Source organism: Parambassis ranga, chromosome 24, assembly GCF_900634625.1.
Source record: "Parambassis ranga chromosome 24, fParRan2.1, whole genome shotgun sequence".
NCBI classification, from domain to species: domain Eukaryota; kingdom Metazoa; phylum Chordata; class Actinopteri; family Ambassidae; genus Parambassis; species Parambassis ranga.
The window spans coordinates 11,176,644-11,198,665 of NC_041043.1; the positions used below are offsets into that span (position 1 = coordinate 11,176,644).

Here is a 22,022-nt window from a genome sequence, read left to right on the forward strand (position 1 = left end):
CTGTTGTAATATTAAAATCAATATCATTACAGCATTACTAATAAAACTGACTTCCGGCGTTTCATTCACAGGTAGTAGTGACCGAAAATGTTTCATTTCCATTATAGTGGCTTAAAATAAAGAATTAAAGCGAGAAAATTAAGCCTTTACGGTCCAGCAACCACTATGGTCACATTTTGTTCAGGCGTTTTTCTAAGACGCCTCTTGCAGTGACGTCAGTCAGCTTAAGGACCCCAGGATGTCCATGCTTGCTGAGCGTATGTACATTTGTTCCAGAGTTTTTAAGGCATAACTTCTTTTTCTAATGTGGTCACAACACTTCTATTCAGTAATTTACTTTTTTAAAAGTCCGCAGTTAACAAGTGTTTTAACATTTCTCTTCGAATGTGTTTAGTGAGTCTACCTGTACAAAGTATTCCGTGTAGCTAGCTAGCATTAGCATTGTCTCCTGTGTGTGTGTACACGTGTTATCTTTATCTTTAACTACATTTTCTCGTCATCAACTCGCTTGGTTATTGTATTGCAGTTAATGATTGATGTTTTTTCAGTATCTGCAGTCGCTGTCTTCAAAACAAATTTTCATAAATTGATCGATTGACGCATGGCCGGTGTTTGACTGTCAAACGGTGTTTGCTTTGATTTTCTTCATGGTGACAGCTGTGTGTTTGTGAGGCTATCTTCATTTAGCTGCTATCTATATGGGGGATTCTAACAGAAAGCAAATAGCACCACTTCTGCTGTATAAGCAACATGTTTACAGTAACTCATACGACTGTGTATTGTGTACTACGTGTGTTTTGTTTCTCGCCAACATGATAATTTATATAACAGTGTTACGTTTGCTCTGTGCTCAGCCCGGAGGAAACAGAAATGGTCTGTTGACCCCAGGAACAGTGCCTGGAGTAAGGATGAGTCCAAATTTGGACAGAAGATGCTGGAACGAATGGGCTGGTCTAAGGGCAAAGTGAGTGAGATCAATAAACGTTAGTTTGTTTACATGGGTGGTAAAATGAGGAATTGGTGACCATATGAGTTATGCATTGTTTTCTTTTTATCTGCAGGGACTGGGGAGGACTGAGCAAGGCTCCACTGACCATATCAAAGTAAAGCTTAAAAATAACAGCTATGGGCTTGGAGCCAATGCCAGCCATGAGGTAAGCGTGGCAGCTTGTGTATTTGTTTGAGGCTACAGTTATTGAGCTATTTCCACACTTTTGTTTCAATAAGATGATAAAATAGATAAAAAATATGAGTCACTCAGAACTCAGGATTCCCCGCATGGATGTCTTTGTCGGCACCATTTTCCAAAGTCTTCATTTAAAGGTGCCTATTGTCTAGAATGATTCTCACTTCTGTTGTGTTGATGTTTTGTTTACACAGGATAAGTGGATTTCTCACCAAGATGACTTCAATGACCTTCTTGCTCAGCTGAACAACTGCCATGGTCAAAACAACAGCAGTGGTGTGTACACAAAGCCCAGCTTAAGCTGCATAGCAAATATGTATGATGCATTTTGCACCACAGCTTATTTTGTTGTTGTCAACTATGCCGAATAATTCAAGTAATGATTGAGTGATTATGTTGTCGTGTGACATTTGTTTGGTCAGTGAGGTGACACACTGGCCAGTAGGGGGAGCTACAGTGCAACAATTGACAAAAGACCTGGCTATAGTCACTGTCTCTAATAATAAACCTTGTCACTAGCATTTTCTCAGACAACAAAGTGTTCATTACATATTGTTTTGTTTGTTTATTACATACATGTTTGAGAGTTTGCAGAGTTTCGGTGTGTTCTACTACATCTTTAATTTGTGACTAAATGGTTTTCTGGGGTTTCCTGCAGGAGAAACTCCAACAGATGAGCAGAAAGGTTTCAGCTTGGAGGAGAAATCAAAGACTTCCAGAAAAAGGGTCCATTATATGAAGTTCACTAAAGGTGGGTTTGCATGGAGGCATTTCTTTCCAACAGTAAACAGAGATGAGGAGGATAAAAATAGCTCAGGGAGATGTTAAATGTGCACACAGCTTTTTCTCACTGTCAGCAGTCATTACATTGATTACCTGTAAAACTGTATCTGTCGTGTCTTTTAACAAACAGCGGGATTCTCTATTCATCACAGAGTAAAATCCATGTGTTCAAATTGGTCCACTAGAAAGTGATCTGATGTCAACTGCGGCAATAAAACCAGTGAATCTTTTTTTTAATGCACATACCATACAGACAATCTCATTGACCCCTTGTTGTGCTCTGTGCACTTGTCCCAGACCGCAGCCGCTGATCAGAGCTTTCTTGGCCAATGCTGGGTCAGTTGGCCCGGTGAGCGCAGGGGGAGGTTATTTATAACTCTTCCCTCTCCTCTTATTACTCTTTTACACGTCAGGAAGTTAAGATTTGTTGGTCAAGGCCAGTACACTGATAGGCGCAAGGAGGAATTTAATATTCAGGACTGCTGGAAGACCAAAGTGATTTTACTTGCCCATTTTTTTTTTACTGCTGAGTTGCTTTACCTGAGCATGCAGCATAGTTTCATGACTGCATAATCTGTTTGAAGATGAAGGTATTTTTATTTTGAAGGAATGCAGCATATCAGCTATGAACATATGCTCAGATAATTATCTGTAATTGTTTGGCATTGCGTCCAAATCAACCTCATCAGGTCATCATACTTGGCAACAATATCTTAACTTTTGCCTCACCTGGAAGAGCCTTTTATATTTTACGTCATTCAATAGCAGCTTCCTGTTTCCTGTTTGGGGCATCTGGCATGTCCATTTAGTAGCCCCCCAAAAACAACACCTCCCGTGACCTGTCAGATGACCCCGGTAGATAAAACGTGAACTCAGTCTCTCCCCCAGACCCTCTCACCCTGTTTTTGTGGTCTTAATTTGGCAGGGGCCAGAAAAAGACCTTTGTCCTGACAGACAAGATGCACCGGCACAAGGGACACGTAGTAATGAAACGTGGACATGATGCTTGTTTTTTGTTTTTTTCCTTTTAGCACTCCAGATGCTCTATTTTTTGCCCTCTGCTCCATTTCTGCTGATGTGACTGTAAATGAGTCATATCGCACATTATTAGTGCACAGCACAGGGAGACCATTCAATATTAAAGGAGAGTGTAAAACTGTTGGAGAGTTGCATGTTTTTTTTCAGGATTTGTTCCTAGCATTAACTACAGTAATGTATAACGCTGAGTCTGAGCCTTAATTTGAGTGGATTCACATCAGCGTCAAAAGATCTGTGTAAGACACGTAGTCCTATGAAGGCATGGCAAGTGGAATACATCTTCATTTAGAGTTGCTGATTGAGATGCATTAGCAGCCTTGCATGGCCAAGCCATCCCAGTAATGTGCCATTCCTTTTCCTATTAGCTGTCATCGTCCCTTTATCAGTCTGTAGATCATTGTTCCACAGCTACACTTTCTTGTTGCACATCTCTCTAGTAGACGTTGCTGAGTAGCTACACACCCGTGTTTGCCTGTCTGTACCTGTAGTTACGTCCACCTCTCATGCCCTCTAAAGTAAGCTTGGTCAAATGACGACCACATTTGTCTATTTTTTCACCCCTGGACATTTGCGAGGCACACTGAACCTTTGCCAATTATCGTCTTTGCATTAGGACACACTTGTACTCCAACCTGCTGTCAACTAATAAAGTCTGATCCTACGGGACTTTAGGTTCTAATCCATTTGAGGAGATCCTTTCTGTTATCACCGCCAGCTGTTTGTAAAGGTCAAAGGAAAGTCCTGCTGTACATTACATTTGACATCCGCTCCTGTTTAGTATTTTTATTTTCTCCTACTGTTAGGAGGGAGTGGATTATGGCTGCTGGCAGGTGGGGATGTTTGCACTGGAATTCAATCTTAAGCCATTTTATGGCTTTGTTGGCACTAAGCCTGTCAATTCAACTGTCTTTTGTAATTTAACACCGCTTTAAGTTGCCTCTACTCAGACTGTTGTCATGCAACAGAAAGGACGCTGTGCATCAACCACTTTAAAACTTCAGAGTTGAGTCGATTTGTCAGGCATCAACTTATATTTATGACTTTTAATTGATTGATTGCATTATTTATACTCCTCTCACACTTGCACAGCATTTAACTTTGCCTATATTTTTCAACTGTCCTTCCGTTGCGATTGTCCAGTTTGCGGTGCAGGTCGGCGTGGGTAATCAAAGAGTTACCTGGCAACATATAACCAGCCACGCCTGTTTGCATGCCTCCGCAGACTGCTCTGATGCTGACTCCCCCCCTGTGAAGCTGTTGCCAAGTTAAGGCTTGGTAATGGATTTAGAGTTGCTAAGCTTGTTACATGAGAGGTTGAAACGGTCCAGGTAATACTCTCATAGTTCTCTCGTAGACTGTGAACTCCAAAAGTCTTAACTTCTGATGGTAGATGACCTAATATACCATTATATTCATATCGAGAACTCGGTAGCATCGCACCATCCGGCTGCCTAGCTCTTCCTCTCCTTGCACCTCCTTGCTCTCTCCCTGCTTCTTTTTATTGATATCCTGCTCATGCCGGCTCCCTCTTTGCCAGCACTGAGGATTGATGGCCTTTGTTTGTGGGGAAAGGCACCAAAATCTCCGCTGCTTAGGTCCAGGGCCCACAGCATAAAACAGTAACCCAGTTTTAATTGCTGCCTCCATCTATCACCTGTCATGGCAGCAAGGGTGGCTGATGCAGAATTTAACTACAGCTCCGTCCACTACTGTGTGGTGGCTTCATTGCAGCTTTAAGCTTTTAACAAAACAGATTTTGGCATATAAGACGTGAGAAGTGACAGAACGTAACCAGCTATATAAAAAGGATTAATCACATCTACCCACACTGGACATCCCCCATTCTCCCTTTGCTCATATGTATATTTTATGTAGCGTATGTGATCTGTAAGTAGTTTGACCAGCTTTCTGTCAATTGTTGCCATTCCAACTGTGACCTTGGAAACAACATAACACTTTCCACAGCACGTTAGCAGCGTCTGTGCCTTAATGGCCGCCTTTTGAATGGGAAAAGTAGGGATAAGCTTCTTTTTATCACAACATTGTTTTTTGCACTTTCACCTGAAAGCCTGAAAATTATGACAGGTACTTCCTCGTCGAAACGGTGGAAAGGTCAGATTGGGCATAACTTTAAGTCTGACCTAAGTTCACTGTGACAAACACAGCAGCCCTCCCTCCACCTTCTCATTTATTGTATTTTTCAACATGCTTTCTTGGTTTTGCTTCTTAGACCTGCATGTGCAGTGGCTTTCAAAGCCAAGCGTAGGGGAGATAGAGGTTTAAAAGCAATAAATAACTACATGTTATCAGAGTCCTGCTGAAGGAAGAGGATGCAGCTGTACGAACAGAACTCAGGCTTGAGACGGGCGGCTGTGTGCTTCAGGAGTCTTTGAGGCCTGGCTTGAAAATGGGAATCCGGAGGCGTGGCGTGGCAGACCTTGTCCGTCAGTTTATTTTTCTTTGCCGTTTTATCCCTGCAGCAAGAAGCAAACCACGCAAAGCTCCCCTTTCTTTGCTCAGTTACCACATACACACACATTCATGCTTTCAACTGCAACCAATACATGTTGTTTGGGGGGAAAAAAAGAACATTTCCTTTACACATATTTTCTTATCTGTGTTTTAAAAATGTGATTGTATGATTGTATGTCAGAGCTGTTTTGTCATTATATCCTTGATCCAGAGGGATAAACCAGAAGACAGACAGTTTTAAATTATTTTATTATTTTCTAGGAAAGGACCTGTCCTCCCGCAGTGAAACAGACCTGAACTGTATCTTTGGAAAGAGGGCAAAATCTGAGACCAAAGACCAAGAGCAAGTAAGACTTTTTACACTCAAATATATAGGTTTATATTTAGGTTTTTTTTTATTTAATCACGTTTTCATCGGTAAGTTATTCTTATTCTAACTGTATGTACGTATACTTAAGCCGGCAGGCCTCTGATCTTCCTCCACCCAGTCAGTCAAGTGTGTTGGAGGCGATGGCATACCATTGGCCAGGTGGCATAAGCTTATCGGTCTCTTTCTTGGTAATTACAAATGACCATTGGTGCTGATACCTCCATCGGTTGCTCCTGCATCATGCGATCCTTCTGCTTCTCTACAGGGCCCGAGCAGCCCGTGGCCCTAGATTAGCCGTTTCACAGCATGCAGCTTTAACACTGCCAACAGGCCACTGTAGGTGGCAAGAGCACCTAAATCCAGTTAAAGGATTTGCACTCTTACCCTCTACTCCTCTCCTTCACACTCCCCCTTTTTTCTCTCCACTCCTGTCTTGGAGCGTTACATCAGGGAGTTAAGTGTGCCAGTGGGCTTTATTAAAGGAAAATCCAAATTGCGGTGATGTGTGCAGGATTCTGTAATGATGACCCTTGCAAAAAAAAAAGTTCTCAGTTTGCTCATGGCACCACTGCTTGGTCACTTTTAAATGTCACTTTGCGGTTTGGCGTTTAGGCTTCTTCTCATGCTTTTGAAGCATAGCTTACAGGCTCAAAGTTGCATCTCGGGTGCACTTAAAACCTTTGGCCAGCTAAGGTCACCTTTAAGTTACGAATGTGTTGACTTCAGATGAGTTGTTATCATCAGTTTCACTCGGTAGAAAAAAAGCATATATTAAAATCACAGGAAGCCCTCCACTTAGCTTTTAAATACAATTTTTAACAAAGATTGACGACCAGTTTATTTCAAGATTTTGCATGTACTTATACCTTGGTGTATTATTAAACAAGTTTTTGTTGTCAGAAGTTTGACTGACTCAGTGCAGAGCCAGGAGGACAATGACTTATCTTCCTTTTGGACTCTTAAGACACTGCGAAGCCTCCTGTTGGCTTCCTGTGTTTATCTCAAGCGGTTGGCTTGAAGAAATTGGCATCTTAAAAATCCATAAATTGTACAGAAAAAAACCCCTTCTCTATTCCCCCTGTAGGTGCTGAGCCATAACATCACAATGGCAGCTGCTCCCTAGCTGATTAACATTGGAAATGCAAGCAATACACACCATAATATTCTCCCTGATCGTTTGGTTATGGGTTGTTGTTTTACAGCCAGGAGGGACAGCATTGACCATATCGAAAACACTGAGCACAATTACAATGGCTTCCCATGAGGCCTTGTGTAGAAGCCCAGCAACATCTCAGGTTGCTGGGTAGAGGTAGAAGTGGGTGATGGACCAATCAAGCTGTAGGCATTTTGCCGGATCTCTTGAGTGTCCTACGAGTGTGTCTGTGACTCTGCCAGTGACCCTCGGCTCTCACTGATCAGTGTTTAGGGCCCGATATAGTGAGACGCTCTGAGCTGAATTCCTAAATATTGACTTTATTAACTCTGGGGGCTTTGTTTTGGTGCTGGAGCTTGACTTGAAGGGGCTTACACAAACTGCTCCCCAGCACATTATCACATATCTGCATGCTGACAAAGTGAGGCCATGAGACTTGACCAAATCTGGAGCGCCCTTTCCAGACATGCCCTCCATCCCCCTCATGAATCTTCCAGCACTTCACCCACCACCCACTGCTGTCTCTCCAGCCTCCCTTCCACCAGTCCCCCACTGCTGGTGTTTTCCTTCCTCCGCAGTGATGTGCTTCCTGCTCGCCTCTTATCGCTGCTCACAACGCTCCCTGAAAAGGCCGACAAGCAGGGACACACATTCAGCTGTCCCACATGCCTCTGTTCATCAAAGGCAGCCCTGGATGCGATGAAAAGAAAATATGAGAACATATGAAAAGAATATTTAATTTTAGATGTGAACCTCTTGTTCTCACAACAGAGCTCCTTTTAGGTTGATACCCCTTTATCAAGTTAAACATTAATTATTTCACATTTTAAATTTTAATTTATTATGTGTTTGAATGCAGGAGCACCCACACCTATAATCTGTTTATTAAATAATAGACATTTTACTGGTGCAAGATTATTTATTTTGTTAAATAAAGGCTATTTATTTACTACAGTGACTATAATTTCAGCAACAACCTCATTTTTTACTGTGTATCCACCTGAAAATGTATGCCTACAACCATTATTTACACTACCTGACTATGGAGAGTTGTGGTGTAGCACCTGTCCATCTACTTGGCCCTCTGTTATCCATCACCCATCCCACGCTCACGAGCCCCCTCCATCTCCTGCCTCCTCTTGTGCCCCTCAACACAATTACTCACCACATGACAAACGACAGGCTTTCTCTGCCGAGATATCAAAAAGCCCCGGCCACTACTAAATGAAGGCACTTTGGCAGCCCTGTGCTCCCTGTGCTTATCGGCGGGCGAGCAGTGCCCCTGGCCGTCCTGCGTCCTGCTCTCCTTCCTCCTCCTTCTCCACCACCCCTGCTCTCCATGCCCTCCTCAGGGGGTTTAGTTAGGGGAGCCACATGGAGGGCCAGCCCAGCTTGATTTATCTCCCTTGCCCCTCTGCCCAGCCACTCAGGCAGGCTGAAAGAGCCGACGAGGCTCCAACGGGCCTCAACTCGAAAGCCCGGCATTAGCTGAAATAAACCATTCTGCCGCCCAGTGAAAAATGTCCTCTGATTGGCTAATTAATCAGTCAAAGGGGAGCGACGCGGCTTGTGACTTGAGGGACCCAAGCGGGCGACCGCAGAGGGCCTGCTGATAAATAGACTCCCCGCCGATTCATACATCAACAAAAGTTAGTCATTTTTTAAAGCCGCCAGCTCAGATGAAAGGTGGAAACAAGCCATAGTTTTATTTTCCACCTACATTTTCCTCTACCTTTTTGTATTTTTAGGGGAGGGGGTGTTGAAATTTTTTTTTTTAGTTTTATCTTTATTGTATTTTAAAATGTTCCTGTATTTAAACCACTTCTTGAATTTATATTTAAAACTATAATTTGCCCATGCATGTGATTGAAGAGTCTATACTGTCAAAATAATATAAAAGAAAATTAAATTTTCCTTTAATGGCTGTGATCGTTATAACTGCTACACACACCAAAATAGTTCCAACATTAAGTCATTCATTAGTTGTGTACTCCCTTTAAGTGTCAGGAAAGAAAAATGGCTGAGCATAATTTTGTTCCAAGCCTTGTTTTGACGTCTGACCCTCCACTCAGACAGTAGGCATGGTGCGCCCTGATCCTGGGTCAGCGTGACCCCTGCGGCCTTTCTCACTCCCACTCTCACTCAGACACAAAGGGCCGAGGATCAGGCCTCGTCGGGTGGCACCTGTTGCAAGTGATTCCTGCCCACGCGTCGTCCACATGAAGGATCGCGCGTCAGCGGGGGCTCCCCCGATACCACCATGTTGAGGAATATATGGGGCAGGGGAGCGGCATGGGTTGAGGGGGGGCTTGAGCATTTGGCAGATGCGTCAGTAAGGCGCCGAGGAGCTGATGGGCGGAGTCGAGCGGTAAAACTTTGCTGACGGCGCAGAAGCAAAATTACTTTTAGTTGCAGAAATTGTCTACAAAGTCTACTACAGGTTTCACAGATTAGTACAGAGACCTGGGATTATTTCTGTGCCAACACTGGGCTGGTTGTTGAAGACGAAGCATTACAATTTTTTTTTTTTGTTGTAATCGGAGCAGGCTTTTTCCACGTTATAAAAAATATAGTTATTATTTATTTTAAGGTAAACTAAAAATGTTTCCTTAGCTCATGTAGCTGTATTCTAATAGCACATTTTTTTGTTTTTGCTATTTTTATACAGCATTCTTTAACTGACAGTATAAATAGAATCACATCACCTAAGCCAAGATTTTCTTTTAAGCCTCAGTTGTCCATCAGCTTGCAGCCTTGATCTGTTGAAAGGGGAGCCATCCCCTTTGTGTGTGTAAACGTGCGTTGCTGCAGTGTGGTTGCCGTGGTTTGAATGGGCCGGCGCTCTCATGCAGGCTGCAGGGTCTATTGTGAAGCTGGGGAGCTCTAATTCATTCTCAGATAACATCTAATTGCCGTGAGCAAAAACGCTCCCTATCGTGAGCGCATTTGTTGACGGGCCCTTTTACTTCTGCCGCCGAAAAATATCAAGACCCGCCAAGTCACTCCCTCCCCTCCTTGCCTCGGACAACGTGCACACACACACACACACCCACACATTTGCCACTTACCTCCCTGGCAGTTCTGTAGACTGTTCCCTCCTGGCCATGCCAGCTCTCCGACACGTACAGATTAGCGCAGGACAAAAAAGAAAAAAAGAGGGTGTCTGTCTCTTAGTTACTGGCCTGAGCTATAATACATGGGACCGGGGTAATTACCGCCTGGTAAAGCTAACCGCCCAAAGATTTCCAGCCCTCTCGGCTGTTTACACCCACAGACTACCATTTAATCACTGACTCTTTAATCTAATAAATCACAGCAGGGGAAAATAATCACAGTATCTTCTCTCCCAGGGGTTGGGGTGGGGGGGGGGCCCAATGTTCGTAAGGGGGGGTATTGTCGGCAAGTGTTTGCAATGTTAAACAAGCGCAGGGCAGTCACGCTGCATGCATAATGTTGTCTTCATTTGTTACTTATGATAAACGTTCTTGCGTTGTGCACAATTTTTCAAAACCAATTTTTTTGTTTTTTTTTGTCTTTACACACAGAAGGTATGGCTTTAGTAAAACTACAGAAGCTCCAATGTGCATCATTTAATGTGCTTATAAAGTATCGTTTTATTGTTTTTAACTTGTGTAACTTGTTTGACTTTAAATGTGTGTAAATATTTTTTTTTAATTGCTGAAAAGGAAGATAAATATTGGAATCGCATATGAGACGGGGACATTACTTAAAAATATTGTCAACCGAAGCATAAATTTATTTAGCAGGGAATAAGGTATCCACCTGTTTTGGTGTCCGCCCACGTCAGCCTCATGAACGATGGGCTACTGGACTTGTGTGCTCATCAGGGAGAGACAGCTGGCTAATCAGGGCCTGATCCATAGACCTCGAGTATCACCAAATTTATTATTGTGGCAGGACAATGAGGGCACACTCATGCAATTACCGACCAATCCGATATTGGCTAGAAATTATTGGGGGAAGAAAAAAAAAAAACGGCAAGTAATGCAAACAGGCATTTTTTTTAACATAAATAGGAAACTGCTGCATTGTCAAATCGTATTTAACACGAGCCTGTAGGTGGCTCTTTGAAACTGTGTTTAGTTACACACATAATACTCATGTTTACCTGTTTGAATCATTTTTAAGAAAACTAACACATGGATGAATACAGATGTGGAAAAAAATGAAGCATGTGTCCCTTAATCTGGCTCAGGTATGCACCAGTTTTAAAATGTTAAGTATTTTTTTTCTGGATTCATCTGAATTTTGTTTGCTTTGTTTACCAAAAAAAATTAAATGTGTGAGGTTCATTATGCATCAAAGCAGGTCTGCTACAAAACCAGTGTGTTGAATATATATGATGATAAAAACTGCAGCAGCAGAGCTACCTAAAACATCCGGTATGTCTCTTGCTAGCCACTGCGATCCAGTCCATCGTTATGACCCATCACAGTCAACAGTCAGTTGTACTGTGAGTGACCGAATCGCAAACAAATGAACAGACTGTCTCAGTTATTGGAACATGTGCTGACTGATGTTGCTTTAAATTGAGCAGCATGATATTAAACAGGCTAATATTCAATCCTGCAACAGAACTGGTGCTTCATTCTCTGACTATTCAGAAGATAGTAAACACACACCACTCAGGGTTTAATTCCTATAAATGCAAAAATAAATAAATAAATAAATTCTGGGTGCCAATGTGTGCTGTGGTATACAGCACCAGTAGCAGATTATTTGGAAAGCACTGAATCTTCGGGATGTTGTCGTCTGCGCACATCCAGCAGAGTTGTGTTGTTTAGGCCTGTAAACCACAGGAGCTGTGTGTCCCCTTGTTCTGCAAACAGGATCATTCATCTTTTGATAAATACAGGGACATGCAGACATCGCTAAACTCAGAAATCCCTCCAAATTCTCCAGCATTTCTGACTCATGAAAATCCTGCTTGATGTGAGGGCCACTACTGAATGGAAGCACAATTCAACAACAAGCCCTGTTTCTCAGAGCTACTCCCAAATATGTTACAGTTTTTTTTTCAAATAACACTGCTCACCAACCACCAGATATATTCCACACTAACATAATCATACTCAATTTTATTGACTTCATCTGTGAGTAATGTTGGCTGATCACTGTGAAAGCCCTTGGATAGGGATCAAAGAAAGAAAAAAGCTTTAATTAAGCCATCCTGAAAAGTGTTGAGTCACTTTTTTTTACTCTCTTTAGAAATAAGGAGGCATAAAGTGGCTTTGCTTGCACTGCAAAACCATCAGAGCTAATCGGTAATAAATTAACTGAACAAAGTTGTTCTGCTGGAATATGTTAGGGAGAAAAGTTTCACGTGCACAATGAATCTTCTCCACCTTCTCTCTGCCTGCTTGATAGACTCTCGCTCTGAATGTGTTGGCTTCGGTATTCTGGCACCTTGGCACGTGTCTCGCCAATGTCTTTCCATTGGCTACATTAACAGTGAGAGATGGAACTGGAGTGTCTTGAAGGAGGCGGCCTGTTGAATGTCTTCCCACCCTCTCCTTTTCTCTGGGACCCTCTGCGGACCCTCCCTATGTTCCCTGCCCAGCCCCAGCCCCCGCCAGGGGAGAGAGTGGAGCAGGAAGGGCCCGATAGCCAGCCAGGCCGCTCCTCTGCTGAAGGAGCCTTATCTCAGAACTGCACACAGTGCATTGAGCGCATCCTTTTCCTGGTGTTCTGCGTCTGGTAGGAGAGGAGGAGGAGGAGGAGGAGGAGTAGACATGGCTTGATATAGGTGTTCTCCAACCCTCAACCCCCAATCCTCAGCCCTGCCTTTTTTTCAGTCGTGGTTGCAGCAATTATATGATTTGTTGACTCTGAAGCTTTAGCAAGATGTTGTAGCATGTGCATAGCAGGTATTTTTGTTTTAAATTTCATTTTTAGTCAGCTACTACAAGGAAAAAAACATGTCTAGTGTATAACAACAGGCGAAATAAATCACTGTTGATGTCCAGTTGTAGAGAAACCATACTTACCTCTAAAAAATAAACACTGATCACAAGATCATGGCTTTCTGTGGTCGAATTGCATCAAATGAGAGAGCCTCACTTTTTTAAAGCAGAGATTATGTCTTTCTTTCACACATGAAAAGTAGATTTAATCAAAAATGAGATGCAGGAGTGTATGAAATGAAGTTTGTGATTTCATAAATATTAGGAAGTATTTATGAAATATTGGCAGTTGGATGTCCGTTCTTGCATACTGTATGACATGGCAGAAACGTAATGACTGGTAATAACAGGCCAGAACAAAAGGACACACCTGGAAATGGAGAAACCAGATCTCAAACATTACTGCAGAGTAGTTTCTTGGTAACATGTTGCCCTCAACACTCCACGCCAAGAGAACTCTCCAGGGCTGCCAGTAACGCTGACTGGACTGTTGCAGCTCTATATCCATACTGTATGAGTGTGTGTGTGTGTGTCCAGCCTGTGCTCAGCACAGCACTTCTCCTCCTGTCGGATCAGAGTCTAATAGAGATCCCCAGGCAGTGAGGATGAACCACATACCATGCTCACGCCACCACTCCCTGACGATGAAGAAGATGTTTCTCCCTCAGTCACTCGCCCCTCTTTCTTCCCTCGCTCATTCACCCTCTCCCTCTCCTGAGAGTAATTTCACAGGCAGTTCTAAAGTGGCCCCCAGCCATCTTCCCAAATCCCAGTTACATGTTGTTTGGCACTGTCAGCTCTGAGCCCCATCTCTTCTCTCCCAAGCAGAGATGATGCCATTGTGCAGTAACAGGGAGTATGGATTTTCTCTGGGAAGTTGGAAAGTTTTGTTTAATGGCATCTCACCTGAAGGGCCTTATCCCCCCCCCTCTTGTTAGAAGTTGTGGTTCTCTCTTCTGAAGGTCTGAGGTGGCGGAAAACTTTGTGTTGGTTCTGAACCCCTGAATCGTCATTTAACCTCATCATGGCCATCTGAATGCCTTTTTGTTTTTTAGATATATGAGGGTTATGTCACAGTTCGAGTGTGTCAGTTGGTCAGCCCTGAAAAATCTGTAGCTTTGTGTAAATATGCAGGGCAGTCATTTCTTACCATACAAATCAATATATTAAGCCACAAAGACAATGGACGCTCCCTCGATGAAAATGTATCGACTGTGAAAGGACTTTTAGGAGCCTAAGACTAATAGCTTGTAGGGTTAAAAAAAATCCCTGGAGGCTTTAAAAATTCTAAGAAATCAAATTAATATACACGTACATATAGCACTGAAGGGCGCACAGCGTGTATCTGTTAGCATCACTGCATTTTAGTCTGCTTATGTCCCACATCTATGTCTTCATTGTTCTACCAGATCATCCGTTAGCCTGTCTCTCGCAATCAGCGCTAAAGGCCCAAAGTAGTGAAATCTGAATGTGAAAGCGAAAAGGCCAAAGCACGAGGTGACTTGACACAACACAGTGTTTATCTCTAATCTGTAGGCTTTGAAAAATGCTGTCCGCCTCACCGTGTCTGAGGTAATACACACAGCGGCAGTATTGTTTAGTGTGATCCTCCAGAGGAGCTTCTGTATTCTTCTGGACAAATCATTATGCATTGAGTAGGCCATTAGGAAAATGAAGACAAATGGGTCGCAGGGGTGAGGTGACAAATTGTTTCGTGCTGCGGAGTTAAAATGTGGATCGTGTTGTGCCTCACAGTTGTGAAGTTGGCCTTGTTTCATGTGGAGCCTTAAGGTTAGAAAGATGAGTTTGACTGCTGGTTTATCTCAAACTAATGAATGAGCACTGGTGATTTTTGGCCTACTTTTTTTGTTTTTTTTCCTGCTGCAAGCAACTACATGATGTTGTAGAGGCAGCGGCCGCATATCACAAAGTCATGACATATGAAGAGCCCCAACAACATCACTGGGAGGACCCCTGAAATGCAAAAATATGTCTGAGAATGTTTTGATAATGACATATAGATAATATATAGAGAGATAAAATTATGGCTGCTGAGTGCTTGGTGCTTCCACCGTGTCTTTGTCAGAATGCTTTCACGAAGCACAGATAGGGGTTCATTATATAAGGATGATAATGAAGGAGCTGACCATGCAGAGACACACAGCTGTGTTGTAAGAAATAGATGGTGAATGTCCTGAATGTGTTGACAGTTTCTATTCTAATGCTTTAACACCTATTGTTGCATTAACATCCTATTTTGGACCTTTTCACTCACTTAAAGTCTGCCTGTAATCTCTGCCTGGTGATTGACATTCATCTAAGCTTCACCATTGTGTGCCGTCTCTGTGTGTGTGTGTGTGTGTGTGTATGTTCTTAAAATGTTTAATCTAACTCTGTCTTCTCATTTGTGTCTTTGTCTAGGAGAGCAACAGCAGTGATTCTCAAGGCGAGGCTGAGGAGAATGGGACTCCTGAGTTGGACACAGAGTCAGCCACCAAGACTGTGACAAGTAACCTCACCATGCAGGAGTATTTTGCACAGCGAATGGCTCAGCTGAAGAAGAGTCGTGGGGTCCAGAAAACAGAATCCTCAGTGGAGGCAGAGACCACAGAGACATCAGGACCGTCTGATGAAGTCAGCCCCGTCCACAGCAACAGTGATGACACAAAGGAGCCTGAAAAGAAGAAGAAGAAAAAGAAGAAGAACAAAAAGGCTGTGGATGAGGTGGGAGTAGAAGAAGAAGAAGAGACGTGTAGCGCTCCCATCCTTGAAGACACTGAGGAGAAACAGGAAGAAGAGCGTTCCAAGAAGAAAAAGAAAAAAAGAAAAATGGCAGAAAACACAGATGCTGCAGTTGATAACTCTTGCTCCACCTCTGGTTTGGAGCCAGACTGCGAAGAACTTCCTCTATCTAAGAAGAAAAAGCCTAAAAAACATAAAGACAGTGAGCTAGTAAATGGACACGAGACAAACGAGACTCAAACTGTAGAGTCAGAGGATGAACGGAAAAAGAAACACACAGAGGACGTGGACAGTGAAGTGAAAGATGAGGAGAAGAAATCCAAGAAGAAGAAGAAGAAGAAGAAGAAGCATCATGAGTAGAGCAGACGGGGTTAAATCCTCTGCACACCTGTGCTTCAGTGTATGCTGGAAGGCTGGTGTGCTACCAAGTTAGCTTATTTACTATACAGATAAGTTTATTGATCCGGCTAAAACAAGCTGAAGAAATTAACTCACACTTCTGCCAACACAGCTTCTAATTTTTAACCAGAAGTTGACATAATTCTCCTAATAACCATATTTTCTAATAAATCTAGAACTCGCTTTTTTCTTTTCTGTATAAAAATAAAAGGGGTCCAGTTATGAATTTAAATATTGCTGTGATTTCCCTTAAAGTATCCAATATTACAAGCCTTTAGAAAAGTGGACTGATCACAGCAAATTGTGCAATTGATCCCGTTTTTAATGAATTTTGACCAATATAAATTTCTTAGTGTCTTCCATGGATAGGCATTCAGTTATCCTTGCAAGATTTCACTTTTAATTCTGTTGGGTGTAGATTAAAGGGACCCAGAGACCATTGTTGGCAGTTTTGTAAATCAAATGGAAGTAAACACTAACAGGAGTCTCTCAGATCATTCTAGAAATGTCCGAGCTCTTTGGTGCCTCTCCTGGATCAGAATCTTTTTAAAAATAAATCCAAATGCATCTGTACTCGTGTCTGTTCCTTTCTTCACATGTGCAGCTACATTTAGGTGATTTAAAAAAAGAAAAAGAAAATATGAAGAGTTTATTTTAGTAAGCTTTGTGTGTAAGCTTCTCCTCACACAGAGGTAATTCTAAGCAATTCCAAGTAGATTTCCTCATAGACGCCTTCAGTCACCTTTTCCACTTGTGACGTGTTATAGAAGCAAGCTTCTTTAACTGGACAGGCAGCCTCTTCATGAGCCACCCTTGTTGTCTTAGTATGAGTCAAAGCAGGAAAAGGGAAACTACAGCAGCATTCCTTGTCATTATTTTGAGCTTGTATGTCATGAAATACCCAAGTAGTAGTCGGGCTCAAATGTCATCTGTTGACCAAGAGCCTGACTGCTGCTCCAAACATCTCAGGTGTGAGGATGTTTTTGTCATCGTACACCACAATAATTCAGAAGAGTTGAGGAAGCTTTCTTGAAAATAACCTTGAAAAATTTGAATATTTTTTCCTTTTAATTCAGATTATTATTTGTTATACATTACTTATGTGTGCACAAAAAAGAAGCTTATTGTTATTTTGAATGTTAAAACACTCAGACGGCAGCAGGTCATCCATGACATTAAGGAGGTAACAATCACACTAAGCTGTGTTATTACACATGAATCCATTCATACGCCGTCCTGTGTGTACACTCACATCCTTTAGTTAGTCCCATGTCTTTTACACTGAAAGGCTGAACAACAGCAGGCTGATACAGCTCTGCGCCCACACAGCGGTTAACACATAGAGCTATTAGTCATCCCGCAGACCCCCAACTATGAGCTCCTACAATCTTAATTTCAAATTGTACATAAGATGTGAGATTCCCACACGTTGTCTTGACTGTCTGGTACCTGAGTGCATGCTTCCTTCACCTCATACACTAATTTGCTGACTTTCACCACCGCATCAGCGTGGCCCATGTCAGAATGGCAAGAGGAAGTGTGGCCCTATATATCACTGATGTGCCTGCACCACGCACAATCTGTGGCTTCAGGTGTCGTATCCTGTTCCTGTGTGGGGTAAGTTTCACACAAAGCTGGAGCTGACACTTCACTTTGAAGGGTTTGTAGGCGCCACAGTGCAAAAGAGGTGGATTGCAAGATCCATGTTGACTTAAAACACTTAGGCAGAATATTCAGCTTTATTCCCTGTCTATTCAAATCCTCTGTGTGTGTGTGTGTGTGTGAGGGTGAGAGAGTGTGTGAGCTACTCCATGGCTGCAGCCTGAAAGTATCCTGTCAACAGGAACTCCTGGATTTGATATGCACCAGCTTCTGGCCACAAGAGGAAACTGATTTGTTTGTAGTGTGTGTTTGGTGATTTTAGAGGTTTCAAACTGTTGAAAAACACAAAACGCTTTTGGACTGAGAAGTAAATGTAAAAAAAAAATGGTATAATATTAGGAATAGGAAGAGTTTCTGCTTTGGTTTTGTTTCCTTAATATGTACAGCACACATAGAGTTCAGTGGAAAAACTAAAAACGTCACTGAACTGGTGAGCTTTGGTGTCATTGACTACCAAACAGGTTTGGTAGGTTTGGAGAGAAATAGAGTTGCAAAATCAGTTTGACATCACTGCTTTCCTTTCTTTGGTTTGGTGTGCTGTTTCCATGGTGATAAGTAGCTAAATGAATCCTAAATTGTTGTATTAAAAACAGATGTGTGGTTATCTGTCAGAGGAAAGTGTTGTTTTGTTGTGGGGCCAGTTAGGAGTTCGCAGTGTTGAAATGTTGCTCTCTCTTCTCTCTCTCTTCCTTTCACGGGGCTCAACTTGAAATCAAGGAGGAGCCGAGAGTCCTCCGGGGTTTCTCCTGGAACCTGCTCCTCAAATATAAAGCGCTTCCCCCCATCCACCAGGAAAGACCGAATCATAATTCACGAGGAGGAGCCGCTGCCTGTGCTCATTTCTCCTAAATCCTGCATTGACATTTGACTGCAGTCAGTGAAGCACCTCTGGATTTTTTGTTAAAATAAGTTTTGTAGGTTTTCAGAGCGCAACTTGTGACAGAGAGTCAGACGCGCATCTTTAACTTCTGGAGAGGAGAGAGAGAGAGAGCGCGCAGATGGCTGCCCTCATCAGCGCGTACTCGTCGTGGCCCGAGTCCTTCGAGTGTCCTCCAGGAGATGGAGACATGCCCGACGGACATGGCACACACAGGACTCCTGTGGACAAGGCGCCCGAGCCGCGGATCAGACGGCCCATGAACGCGTTCATGGTGTGGGCCAAAGACGAGCGCAAACGGCTGGCGGTTCAAAACCCGGACCTGCACAATGCCGAGCTCAGCAAAATGTTGGGTAAGAAAAGTTTGAAAGTTTTTCAAAACATTATTACTATTATTATTAGTATTATTGGTATTATTATTATTATTATTATTATTATTATTATTATTCTGACTGAACTAATTCTCCTCGGGCCTTCTCCTCTGGTCTCAACTTTTTAAGGTGTAACGCCAAAAGTTACATAAAATTAAAAAGAAAGCATTTTAATCGCTGCTGATTAAGTTTCACAAAGTAAATGATTCTTGTTGTTAAAACCTCTAAACCTCTGAATTACTGTTACTTGTTTTCCTGAAAGAATTGTTAGATGTTAAGAATAAAACAGGAAAGAACAAAAACATCTTTCTGTGTTGTATTGGGTCTGTTTGGATTGAGGATGGATCTGGAAAATGCGCAAAGCGGAAGTCGTCTTTTACTCAATTCTAACATTTTCTTCCAGTTTTAGATAAGTTTCTAAAATACTTTTACATTATAACGACATTTAAAAATGTAAAAACTTTGAATAAACTTTATTTAAATGCACGGGAAAAGATTGGACTAAATTGCAATACCTTTGATAAAACACAGCATTTTAATTTGTTTTAAAGCATGTCAACGTTTTAATTGGTCTGGTATTTTTAATGTTAGTAAATCTTTGTAAATGATGATAAACAGATATTTTATTTGTAGTTGTAGGACTGGTTTTGTGAGGAAAATATGTTGAGTTTTTTTATTAATGTGATATAAATACAAAATAAAATACATGAAATTTAGGATCAGTCTGTAGTTTGTTGTGTAACAGAGCTTTAGTTAAATTTGAGAATTCTTTTATTCTCTCTGAATGCAGGCAAATCCTGGAAGGCCCTAACTCCCCCTCAGAAGAGGCCCTACGTGGAGGAAGCAGAGAGGCTCCGGGTGCAGCACATGCAGGACTACCCCAACTACAAGTATCGCCCTCGCCGGAAGAAACAGCTTAAACGCATCTGCAAGCGGGTGGATCCTGGTTTCCTCCTGAGCGGTCTGGCTCCTGACCACGGCGCCATGTCCGATCAACGGGCCCTCTGTCACCCTCTGGACAAAGACGAGGGCAGCCCCAATGGAGTCAGCGGGTTTGCCCGCTCCAGCCCTGCTCTGCCCAGCGTCAGAACCTTTAGAGATCCAGCCGGGTCCAACAGCAGCTTTGACACCTACCCCTACGGCCTGCCCACTCCTCCTGAGATGTCCCCCTTAGATGCTGTGGACCACGAGCACGTTCCCCCCACTTATTACTCCACGTCTGGTAGTTCCTGCTCTTCTTCAGCGTCCTGTCCAGATGAACACCACCAGAGTCAGACACACATGGGCAGCCCGCCTCCGTACCACACTGACTACACTCAGACCCAAATCCACTGTGGTGGCACGCACTTAGGTCACATCCCTCACATGTCCCAAACCGGAGGCGGCGGTGGACTGATCTCTGGGCCTCCCATGTCTTCTTACTACGGTTCTTCACCTTTCCACCAACTTCACCATGGACTCCACCAGGGTCACCTGGGTCAGCTGTCGCCTCCACCAGAGACACAGGGTCACCTGGAGTCTTTAGACCAGCTGAGCCAGGCAGAGCTTCTAGGTGAGGTGGACCGCAATGAGTTTGACCAGTACCTGAACTCCACTGGGAACGGGTACCACCCGGATCAGGGCGGCAGCATGACTGTCACAGGACACATCCAGGTGACACCAGCCGCCTCCGCCGCCGCTTGTCCCAGCAGCACCACAGAAACCAGCCTGATTTCTGTGCTTGCGGACGCAACGGCGGCCTACTACAACAACTACGGCATCTCATAAGAGCGCCTAGTTACACATATGACTGATCAGAGGCGAGAATTGAGATGGATGAAGAAATATTAACAATGATGTTGCACATAGGCGCTGATTGGATGATCCCTCTTCAGCATCTATGGGTAACTTCATCCGACCACGATCAGAAGATGAACTGAGCAATATGATTGTCTGGAAGCCGAGGAAAGAACAAAGAACAAAATGGAGGAATATACAGAAAAGGAGATGGACACCTCAGGGATGCAGACACAAAATACTATAGTATGCCACCTCCAGCTGTCATGAAATTTCTAAACCAGTTGAACAATCGTGAAAGACTCGTTTGTCCTCTTGTAAATGTCACTGTCACCACCGAGGCATGTACAGATGCTCCCTTAGCAGCTAATTTAAGTTGGTGTTTTTTGCATAAATGCTACCTGTAATGCTGTTATCAACGCTTTCCATTCGAATGTTTGTATTCTATGTTTTTTTTGCTCTCATTGGTTTGGGAGTCTTACCTCAGTAGATGTTATTGAATGAGGTTTTAGTTGGACATTTCTTATGCAATTTAACAAAGTGGTGTATAAAGAAGAAAGATATTCGTTTATACTTCTTACCTAATAATATATAATCAACCTCTCTGATGGAAAATAATAATGGTAACTATAACTGTATGCTGATTTAGGTTTGTGAAAGACAGTAATTTAAAATAAATGTCAATTTTTTTTATATTAATGCAGTTACTACATTTCATTGTTACACCTACCTAACAGGAAAACACTGGTAAAGGTGAAGTTGTAGCATAACACCCATTTAATACAATTAGATTCCTCAATAAATATAATAAATGCTACTTTATGATCATTTTCATGCATATTTCTGGGGGGAAAGCTGTGTGTGAGACTTGTAAAAGTCTTACATTTGAGTTTTTTTAACCCCCTCTTTCAGGCCCATGCTGGCTTTTTCCACCCTCCATCATCTTCTTCCTCCGTCTTCTCCTCTCGTTTTCATTTCATCGCGGTTCAGAGGGATTAGTGTAAAAACAGGCGCAGTCGTCGTCACCGCCCGCCTCCATCTCCACTGTCCTTTGTTTTTTTTTATTCCCAGAGTCTTATTCTGGGTGCCATTCTTAGGCACGCTGGACCCCCCCACCAACTACCACAACCTCTTCCACCCCCACCTCCTCACCCCGCGTTATATCTTGCTGATGCAGACCTTTCATAATCTGTGCAAAAATAAATAAAAAAAAATTCAATTCCGGGGCCTCGTTGACTGCTTTACACCCTCTTCAGTTTTCTCCCCCCA

General features: G+C 42.8%; 2 protein-coding genes across 2 annotated transcripts; both read left to right on the forward strand.

The window, feature by feature from the left end:
* The first annotated feature begins 211 nt into the window (after positions 1–211).
* On the forward strand, positions 212–16,640 carry pinx1 (PIN2 (TERF1) interacting telomerase inhibitor 1). The gene is made up of 7 exons (XM_028398119.1): positions 212–257; positions 855–964; positions 1,062–1,154; positions 1,381–1,462; positions 1,845–1,937; positions 5,741–5,826; positions 15,348–16,640. Exons 1-7 carry the CDS (start codon positions 239–241, stop codon positions 16,026–16,028), a joined length of 1,164 nt encoding a protein of 387 aa, XP_028253920.1. The 5' UTR covers positions 212–238; the 3' UTR covers positions 16,029–16,640.
* A 2,087-nt stretch (positions 16,641–18,727) lies between these two features.
* On the forward strand, positions 18,728–21,581 carry sox7 (SRY-box transcription factor 7). The gene is made up of 2 exons (XM_028398098.1): positions 18,728–18,959; positions 19,768–21,581. Exons 1-2 carry the CDS (start codon positions 18,728–18,730, stop codon positions 20,742–20,744), a joined length of 1,209 nt encoding a protein of 402 aa, XP_028253899.1. The 3' UTR covers positions 20,745–21,581.
* The last annotated feature ends 441 nt before the right edge of the window (positions 21,582–22,022 follow it).